Raw genomic sequence first — 11,085 nt, forward strand, 5'->3', positions numbered from 1 at the left:
GAAAAAAAGTCAACTCAAAGTATATCAGAGAGCAAGGAATTAGACCAGAAACCCTGCACCTGCTAGAAGAAAATGTAGGCCCAACATTACAACATGTCAGCTCAGGAACGGACTTTCTTAACAAGAATCCTAAAGCACAAGAAATAAAACCAACATTCAAAAAGTGTGATTGTGTGAAATTAAAATCAGACACTTAGCAAAAGAATAAATATGAATGGCCAACAAATATATGAAAAAATGTTCAACATTTCTACCAATTAGAGAAATGCGAATTAAAACTACACTGAGATTTCATCTCACTCCAATCAGAATGGAATTATGAAGAACACAAGTAACAATAAATGTTAGTGAGGATGTGGAGAAAAGGCTATACTCACAGATTTTCGATGGGACTGCAAATTAGTACAACCACTCTGGAAAGCAGTATGGAGTTTCCTCAAAAAAATAGGAATGGAACCATCATTTGACCCAGCTCTCCCACTCTTCAGATTTAAAATCAGCATACTAAAGTGACCCGGCCACATCATTGTTTATAGCAGCACAATTCACAATAGCTAATCTATGGGCAAAATTTTGTGCTTTCAACAGATGAAAGAATGAATAAAATGTGGTACATATAAACAATGGAGTATTACTCATGAAGAAGAATGACTTTATGACATTTGACAGTAAATGGATGGAACTGGAGACTATCATGCTAAGTGAAATAAGCTGGTCCCCCAAAACAAAAGTCAAATGTTTTCTCTGATATGTAGAAGCTAATACAAAATAAGGTGGGGGGATAACAAAAAGAAGAAATATCAGTGGATTAGAGGGGAATGAAAGGGAAGGGAAGAGAACTGGGATAAGGAAAGATAGTGAAATAAATGTGACTTAAATTTCTTACATATATTAATATACCACAGTGAATCTCACTATTGTGTACACTCACAAGATACTAATTTTTAAAAACTATGGGTAAATAACAGAAATATCAGTAGGGTAGAGGTAAGGGAACTGGGATGGGAATTAGATCAAATTTCATCCCATGCTTTTATAATTATGTCAAAATGAATCTTATTGTCATCTATAACAAAAATAAAAATAAAATGAATAAATAAATAAATGAATTACTTGTCAGCATTTAAATTATAGAAGATCATACACAGATCCAGATTTTCAGCTATCTTAAATAATCAAAATATTTGTCCAACCATGGAGTGTCACATGGCAATCATTGGCTGAAGCTGATGAATGGCTGCCTTCACTAGTCGGGATAGGTTCTTTAGTCAACTACATCCTCCTCTCAGGACCAGCTCTCATGTGTGGTATCTGCCTAGCTAAATAAATATCAGTTTGCTGTTTTCCAAAGTCTCTTTTGCCTTTTCCATCTAAACCCCTTTCTTAATCATGGAGCAAAGAAGACATCTCATCTGTGCATATGTGAAGAAAGAAGCTATGGAGCCCTGTGTAAGAAAAGAGTGTGAAATTTCAAGTGGGGGGGGGGGCGAGGGCTAAGGCTGTAGCTCAGTGGCAAAGTGCTTGCCTACCATGTGTGAGACACTGGGTTTGATCCTTAGCACCACATAAAAATAAACAAATAAAGGTATTCTGTCCATTTACAACTGCAAAAAAAATTTTTTTTAAAGTTCAAGTGGGGAAAAGCATGTTTAACCACATTATATTCCAAAACAATATGAGTTGAGGTCAGTGTCAGTAACCAAGATGCACAGGCAAAGTGAGAACAAAGAAACAGGTCAAAATAGGTGAGCAAGAGGTTATCCTCTGCAAAGGTCAAAAGAGAGGGCTATTGCATTCTCCTGGAAGCATGATGCTTGGTTAGTCTGATCCATTTATAGGGCTGAGGATGGAATAGGTACTAACAGACCTGACAGAAATAATACTTTAATCAAAATACTGGATAAATGATACATTTAGATGATCCAAATTATATGAATATAGATATTCATTATATATGTATGCATATATATAAAGAAACACATGCACACTAAATATATAAGATATTCACTCTAATATCTGCCCTCTAAAGCAGCACTATCTAGTAGAAATTTCTTATGATAGAAATGTTCTGTATTGACACCATCCAATACAGTAGCTAGCAACCACATGTGGGCTATTTAAAATGTAAATGATTTTAAACTTAAAAGTCACTTTCTCAGTTGCACTAGCCACATAGAACAACATTGTTTTAATTTCCTTTCACAAATACAGGTAAATAAATATTGATTTTTTTCCAGATTCTATATATTCTCCTATAATGAAAATGAAGTTTGCAGTCTATGATATTGAGGATTCTTTTAAAACAAGTCTTATGGATATAAGGCACCAAGTAATCTGAAAATTTTACTCTCATAGTGGCTGTGATGATAAAGCATATGTTTTGACCCAAAGTTTTATCTTATAACTGTGATTTTGAGCAAGTCTTTTAATTTTTTTGCATTTATTTTTCATCTGTAAAATAAATAAATTTATTTATCTTCATAAATAATAATGACACCTATTTCATAGGGTATTATGGGGATTCAATGAGGATATCAGTATATAATTTAAGATAATGCATAATCCATACTGAAAAAGATATAAAACGTTACTTGTGATAGACAGAATAAGGACACCACAAAGAGAACAGTATCTTAATCCCCAGAACCTATGAATATGATATGTTACATGGAAAAGAAAAAATATGATTACTGATTGTATGACCTTACAAAGGGAGAATGTCCTGGATCATATAGGTGGGCCCAGGATAATCAAAAGTGTCCTTAAAAGTGGAAGTGGGAAGCAAAGTAAGATTCAGTGTCAAAGTGATGTGATATGAGAAGGATTTGATCAGACATTGCTGGCTTTGAAGATGGAAGGTGATCACAAACCAAGGAATGTAAACAACCTCTAAAAGATGGAAAATGAAAGGAAATGGATTCTCTCTTACAGCCTCCAGAAAGTAACACTTTTAGTGCAGTGAAACTCCTTTCAGACTTCTGACCTATATAATTGTCAGATAAAGAACTAACATCAGCAAACGAAACACATCAATTTCTCATTCAATCTGAAAAGCAAGATAGCCAAACAGGCTCTTATTGACTTGCCCTTACTCAACTTTATACACTGTGGGCCAATGGCTGTGGCTCAGGGGCTGTAGATTCTTCATTGGCTGAGCCAGTGGAGAACAGGACTTAAGCTCCTCTTACTAAATGTCCCCATCACCCAGTGATGCAAGGTATCAGGTCATGAGGTTTGTGTTCTACAAACCAAAATTGTATGGCTTAGAAAAGAACAAAATCTTAGCTAAATCTGAAGGAATTAGAACATGAATTCCATAGGTTTTTAAAAATGGATATTGTTTCTCAAATTTCTTAATTTAGGTATTTTTGTATTGTGTTTGTATCTTCATTATTTATTTCAATGAATTCCTTAATATAGATAATGTTGAAAAATTGGAGTATGTTTGGTCAATTAACATTATGTTCCCCAATTTTAATCTTATAATCTGTGATCCATAGCAGTAAAGTTGTTTCCCTTAGTTTGTTATTTTTAGTAACACCGAGCATTAAGTTAAGATAGCTTACTTTGTATATACTTACCTTTTTCACCCTCCCAATAAATAATCAAATGTAATAATTTTCCTTCTGGTCTTAACATCAAACTCCATTTGTCCTCTTATGAATGTCAGTCAATCTTGTGCTCCCAAATTTCATTGCACAGGGCAACTATGGCTCACTTTTAACATCATTTCCCTAGTGCTCCTATTTGCTTTATAATTTTTAAAATACAAACCATAATATCCTAACTGGTTTGTTATTTTAAAATTATTTCTCACATAACATGTTTAAGACTAATATGCAAGAATAAATCTCAAAAAATCACCTGAACATCATATTGACCAATACTAACTAGCATTTCAAGCAGCAACATTAAGTATGATATAAATTGATTTAATAAAATGCAGTCAATTTAACCTGGTCAATAGTTAATTCCCTAAAAAGGCTTGTGGCTCCCTTCATTTTGTTCCAGATGTGTAAGGAAATCTCATGGCACCATCCAGGAGGATTTACTTGTATGTGCTTTTTGTGGTAGATCTCCTCCATTCCCTTATACAGAAAGCTCTTTTTCTCAAGTCCATTTATGAGAGTCTCCTAATATAACAAAACAATTATAGTATTAAGCCAGTTGAAGATGGTCATTTGTTGTAAATCCTGACCTGAATGAACCCAAGTGGTCTATGAAGGCATAGTGACCCACCAGAGTTCTTGGTATTGAATGGGAAAAATAGAACTTTATTTGCTTTCTTCAAATTTCTACTGGGAACCTTCTCACTTTTACTACTCAAAGACTTCTTCCATTCCCATATTCTTTTTCAAAAGCATCTGGTGTTTAATAAAGGTGAAATAATCTGTGCCTTTGGTATCTCCTTGAAAGTGCTTATCTGGATTTTAGAGCTAAATAAAAATTTGACTTTTGGAGATTAGCCAGTGTTTATATCAGGTCTGGCTAAGACTGACATCATTTACAGTTTTCTACATGTTTATAAAAGGATTGATTAAATTCATTTTTAAAGTATTAGAAGTAAATTTTACCAAATAAAGAAATTTAAAGTAATTTAAGACAATTTTAGAAGAATTTCATTCACAAAGTATATTCCCTTCCCACAGATGTACAAGGATAGAATTTAATTTTAAAAGAAAAACCGAGGTTCCTCAACTGTTTTCAAATTAAGCAATTCATGTATGTAGGAACAAATCAACAAAAAGCATTAGGGCAATAAAGAAAATGGAGTGGAAAATAGAAAATATAAACATTAATGTAAATATTAACATTCAAAATTCTTCAGCCAGAATTTGAAAAAGACATCATCCTAGTTACACGCTGACCTTCCTTTTACTTGCAAACAAGGCAAAAGATTAATTTTTCTCTCCAGCTCTGGATTTATACTTTTAAAACACCATGTTTAAAAACAAGCAAGCCAGCAGTTACAGACATAGAATTTCCCCTTCATTCTCATCAAACTCCAGGGTGAATTTCACCAGAAGCTCTTCTTGCTTTAGCCCAGCAATCTGCCCACAGTGTGGGCCAATGGCTCTGACTCAGAGGCTGAAGGTTTCTGATTGGTTGAGTCTGAGACTTTAGCTGTTCTGAATGGAAGAAACCATCATCTTTGCATAATTGCACAGCCTGAATATCTTTGGTTTAAAAACTGCATATTATAGGCTTGAAAGGGCAAGAAAAAGATGCAGATGAAAGAAATAGAATAACTTCAGACTTTAGTAAGCTTGATATATGAATTATTTCCTGAAAATGTGGCTTAATTATTTCTGTTTTATTTGTGTCTCCATTAATAGATTTAAACAAATTATTAATAAGGAATGTGTTGAAAAAGTTTGATTTGAATATACATGATTCTCATATCTGCTTTTATATTTCATCTTTTTCCACATAATACAAAAAGAACCACTGGGTAAAGACACTGGACATGTACAAGAGACTGAGAGAAAAAGGTAAATGACATCATTACAAAAGTAACTATGACCTGACTGATTCTTAAAAAGGGTGAAAATATTACCATATAAAAAATCCATTAAACAGATTTATCAAATGAATAATCCATTATTTACCATGGAGTAAATGGAATAACAGATGTATTGGAAGTGCAATGTTTAGTAGAGAATTCTTTATGAGTCAGGCGGATGCCCCTGCCCCCAGACTGGAGCAGTCCATTGTTGGCAGCACTACAGAACTTTTAGCCAAGTTTGGCCTTGAAAAGAGCCTTTGGGATATATTCCTGGCATCCAGAGCCAGCTTACTGGTGACAGGTAAACTGGATCACAACCTGATGACGGCTCTGGTGTTCTTGGTCATAACATGGTCACTGATCTCCTCAAGCAGGAGGAGCTTCACTACTATCAGAATCTCTCTGGAAGTGATGTTTAAGTGGATGTTCTTGTGGGCCAAGGAGCCAGAATAAATCCATGACACTCACAGTTGTCTAGGCAATAGTGAGGCCCATGTGGGTGTGCTTAAGCACTGGAAGAAATCGACAGCAAAACTGTATTTGCGAATAATAGAATCGAGTTACTGAGACTGGGCTTTCTCTCTGGTAGTTTATTGCAGAATTAGTGTTTTGTGTAATTTCAGTTAGGACCCATTTTGTTTATTAAACAATGTTGCTAAATGGAGGGTTTTTAAAATAAGTATTGTTAAGAATAAAATTTGGACTTTAAGAGTGCTGAAAGAACTTGTACATATAATACTTCCCACAAAGAATAGAGATGGCTATTTGGATTGAAAAACATAAACCTTTGAAATAAACATGTTCTTAAAATTTTTTAAAAAAAGAATGTTGCTGTTTGAATTATCATAGTTTTTAAGGTGCTCATGTTTTAAAACTTTACAATATTTCATGTCCCTTGCCTAGCTTTCTCTCCCTCTGGTGGTTTACTACAGAATTAGTGTCACATTTAATTTCAGTCAGGACCCCTTATATTTATTCATTAATGCTACTATACTGAGGGGATTATTTGGATTGAGTATTGTTTTTTGGTGGGAGGGACACCGAGGATTGAACTCCAGGGCACTTGACCACTGAGCCACATTCCCAACCCTATCTTGTGTTTTATTTAGAGACAGGGTCTCACTGAGTTGCTTAGCACCTCACTTTTGCTGAGGCTGGCTTTGAACTCCTATACTCCTGCATCAGCCACCCAAGCCGCTGGGATGAAAGGCGTCAGCCACCATGCCCAGCTAGGATTGAGTATTGCTAAGAATACAATTTGGTACTGTCATGTGTAACTAATTAAAACAATTTGTAATGTTTTGAACAACCAATAAAAAAAAAAAAGAATACAATTTGGACGTGGAAAATGCTGAAGGAACCTGTACATGTGTAACAAATAGCCGCCTTCCCTTCGTGTTCACCGTTTGGAAACTGGGGTTTTGTCATTTCTCCTTTTCCCAGTTCACTGAGGGTTTGATGGGAACGAGAGGGACAGTCAGGCCCCTTGGCTTCCAGGAACACTCAGCTGGCCCCGTCAGGGAACTGCTGCTCAAGCCAGAGTGGCTCCTCTCAGGACAAAGATATTTTCTGCTTTGACAAAGCAATAGCCCAGACGTACCCTATTGGCACATCTCTGAGACCATGCACTAGGGATATTGGCGATAGACTCTCTCATTTCTTCGGTAACCGTCTTTTCAAAATGCTCAAGAGATGTGGTGGATATAGCCCGATGGCCTTTTGCCCCCTGTGTCACCTTCCTAATGCTCTGGTAGAGGCAACAGCAAGGTTCTAGAATGTCAGACATCCTCTGTGATTGGTCAAGCAGGAGGACCATTGCATCACACTGTGCATCCACTCTCATTGGAAGGCAGGTTGACAAGGAACAGGACCGTCCAATCACGTTGTGCTATGTGGGTTAACGCGGGAAGGGCCATCCAATGAGAGGCCAAGCTGCGCATGGCGTGACACAATACATTCTATATAAGGGGCTGCCAGCCCTCTGCAACTGGCATTCTCTCCCACTCTGCGAAGGTGCCAGGGCACTGCCTGAACCAGCTTGCAACACATCTTCTGAGATGCCCTTCAAACCTCCAAAGCCTGAGAAGGCGGGGCGGACGGAGAAGAAGCCAAGGCGCCCCAGCCACTCCGGGTGTGGCGATGGTTTCGCCACCTATTTCCCCAGGATGCTGAAGCACATCCATTCGGGCCTCATCCTCTCCCGGTCGACCGTGAGCATCCTGGACTCCTTCGTCAAGGACATGTTCGAGCGCATCGCCAGCGAGGCCGGCCATCTGGCCCGCCAGAACCATCGCTCCACCATCACCTCCAGAGACATCCAAAGGGCCGTGCGCCTCCTGCTGCCCGGGGAGATCGGCAAGCACGCCGTGTACGAGGCCACCAGGGCCCTCAGCCGCTCACATCCCCGCCAGTGAGCCGACTCTGGGCGCCCTCAGCAGCCAACCCCAAAGGCTCTTTTCAGAGCCACCAAGGGACTGAAAGACTGCTGCACAGCTCGGGTCTGGGGGCCTCGGGTCTGGGGTGGGCGAGGGGGTACCCTGCTCTTTCTTAAAGCATTCTTTTATATATATATATATACCTTTATTTTGTTTACTTATATGTGGTGCTGAGATCGAACTCAGGTCCTCACAGGTGGGAAGCAAGCGCTCTACCGCTGAGCCCCAGCCCCAGTCCTAAAGCATTCTTTAATAAACATTGCCTGGACTGGGGCTGGGGCTCAGTGGTAGAGCGCTTGTCTCCCACGTGTGAGGCCCTGGGTTCGATCCTCAGCACCACATAAAAATAGAATAAATGTATTGTATCCGTGTACAGCCATATATAATGAACTCAACGAGCATTTCTGTCACTTATACGCCTAGATCAGTATCATTGTAAGGATCAGTCAGGTCATAATGTCTCAGAGGCTACAATTACATTTGCTGGGACAACAATGAGCTTTTTCGGTTGCAGTGACCTGCAACTTACACAGACTCCACCCGCCAGCAGAAGCAGAGAATCCAGCTTCATCTCAAACTTCAATTTCATCAGGATGTCTGGTCTCAATTTTAGATAAAAGATATAGGATAGAATAAGAATATCTCTTGGGGCTTGAGAATTGGTGGAAGAGTGCTTTATTTTTAATATCTTTGATTTCATCTTTGTATTTTTGGTAGCCTTTGTTTTCTGGGGAGAAATGACTGCGTTAATATGGAAAAGAGACAACATGGTGATAGTGTATGCTTTGTTTCTATGACTGATGTGAGCTAGTAGGAATAGATTCTACAGCAAAGACAACTGGGGGCATGGATAAGCTGTGGCTTCAAACCCCAGTTATGTTTCTTCCTGGCTATATTGCTTTGGAAAGGGTTTTGATCACTCTAAGCCTCAGTGTCCTCCTCTGCTGAACGGAGTCCCAAAAGGTTGTGAGGATTCAGTGGGACAATACAAGTAGAGTGTAGGGTGCATATTCAATGAGCAATGAATATTGTCTATGCTGATTCCTGGTCCAGATATTAGTGTCTTAGACAATTAGAGGGGTTGGGGTGAGATTCAGTGGTGAACAGCTGAGTGGATGCACTCTTCTGGCTGCCTGGTCACCACCTGTTTGCTTAGGGATGACAATGAGATAAGGGAGGATGGTTTTTTCCCTCCTGAACTTCACATTAGGTTACCGGAGTTGCAGAGATAAGGCCACTATGATTAGTGATGGGCAGTTGCTAGGGAGCAATTGGAAAGTGCCTAATAAGCCTCAAAGGCTTTTGGCATTGCTGACTGAGGGCAAAAATGTAGAAGAAAGGATTTGGAAAATTTTCACCACAAAGAATAGAGGAGATAAATATAGTTAATCTGATTTATGTTATACCCCATTTACATGTACACCTTTTATGTATTTTTGTAGAAATTAAGTCACCAAGTGAAATGAAATTCTTGTTTTGTGCTAGATGTGTACAACAATTTTGAGGAACACTTTGAGTGATTTGCTTGCTGTTGATTTTGTGGTAGTTTTGCTTGGTCTCCTTATATAGCAAGCACTTTTTCTCAAATATTTTCATAAGACATTTTTAATATTTCAGAATAACAGCAATTAATAATTCTGATAAGGGATTTTATTTGTTCTACAACCTATTGATCTCAAGGGGAGTCGCTGGGGGTGAAATTCCCATTGTCCCACCTGTAATACTCCCATTTTCCAATGAATTCATGTGTTCTGCATACTGTCAAGCCCCAAGAGATATTCTTATTCTATCCTATATCTTTTATCTAAAATTGAGACCAGACATCCTGATGAAATTGAAGTTTGAGATGAAGCTGGATTCTCTGCTTCTGCTGGCGGGTGGAGTCTGTGTAAGTTGCAGGTCACTGCAACCGAAAAAGCTCATTGTTGTCCCAGCAAATGTAATTGTAGCCTCTGAGACATTATGACCTGACTGATCCTTACAATGATACTGATCTAGGCGTATAAGTGACAGAAATGCTCGTTGAGTTCATTATATATGGCTGTACACGGATACAATACATTTATTCTATTTTTATGTGGTGCTGAGGATCGAACCCAGGGCCTCACACGTGGGAGACAAGCGCTCTACCACTGAGCCCCAGCCCCAGTCCAGGCAATGTTTATTAAAGAATGCTTTAGGACTGGGGCTGGGGCTCAGCGGTAGAGCGCTTGCTTCCCACCTGTGAGGACCTGAGTTCGATCTCAGCACCACATATAAGTAAACAAAATAAAGGTATATATATATATATAAAAGAATGCTTTAAGAAAGAGCAGGGTACCCCCTCGCCCACCCCAGACCCGAGCCCCCCAGACCCGAGCTGTGCAGCAGTCTTTCAGTCCCTTGGTGGCTCTGAAAAGAGCCTTTGGGGTTGGCTGCTGAGGGCGCCCAGAGTCGGCTCACTGGCGGGGATGTGAGCGGCTGAGGGCCCTGGTGGCCTCGTACACGGCGTGCTTGCCGATCTCCCCGGGCAGCAGGAGGCGCACGGCCCTTTGGATGTCTCTGGAGGTGATGGTGGAGCGATGGTTCTGGCGGGCCAGATGGCCGGCCTCGCTGGCGATGCGCTCGAACATGTCCTTGACGAAGGAGTCCAGGATGCTCACGGTCGACCGGGAGAGGATGAGGCCCGAATGGATGTGCTTCAGCATCCTGGGGAAATAGGTGGCGAAACCATCGCCACACCCGGAGTGGCTGGGGCGCCTTGGCTTCTTCTCCGTCCGCCCCGCCTTCTCAGGCTTTGGAGGTTTGAAGGGCATCTCAGAAGATGTGTTGCAAGCTGGTTCAGGCAGTGCCCTGGCACCTTCGCAGAGTGGGAGAGAATGCCAGTTGCAGAGGGCTGGCAGCCCCTTATATAGAATGTATTGTGTCACGCCATGCGCAGCTTGGCCTCTCATTGGATGGCCCTTCCCGCGTTAACCCACATAGCACAACGTGATTGGACGGTCCTGTTCCTTGTCAACCTGCCTTCCAATGAGAGTGGATGCACAGTGTGATGCAATGGTCCTCCTGCTTGACCAATCACAGAGGATGTCTGACATTCTAGAACCTTGCTGTTGCCTCTACCAGAGCATTAGGAAGGTGACACAGGGGGCAAAAGGCCATCGG

General features: G+C 40.1%; 2 protein-coding genes across 2 annotated transcripts; one reads left to right on the top strand and one right to left on the bottom strand.

The window, feature by feature from the left end:
• Positions 1-7,563: 7,563 nt before the first annotated feature.
• On the top strand, positions 7,564-7,920 carry LOC308639502 (histone H2B type W-T-like; the record flags this gene model as incomplete). The annotated part of the gene is made up of 1 exon (XM_081277724.1): positions 7,564-7,920. One exon carries the CDS (start codon positions 7,564-7,566, stop codon positions 7,918-7,920), a length of 357 nt encoding a protein of 118 aa, XP_081133850.1.
• A 2,459-nt stretch (positions 7,921-10,379) lies between these two features.
• Positions 10,380-10,736, bottom strand: LOC308639503 (histone H2B type W-T-like; the record flags this gene model as incomplete). The annotated part of the gene is made up of 1 exon (XM_081277725.1): positions 10,380-10,736. One exon carries the CDS (start codon positions 10,734-10,736, stop codon positions 10,380-10,382), a length of 357 nt encoding a protein of 118 aa, XP_081133851.1.
• Positions 10,737-11,085: the final 349 nt, after the last annotated feature.

Source organism: Spermophilus citellus, assembly GCF_964194105.1.
Source record: "Spermophilus citellus genome assembly, chromosome: X".
Taxonomy (NCBI): Eukaryota; Metazoa; Chordata; class Mammalia; order Rodentia; family Sciuridae; genus Spermophilus; species Spermophilus citellus.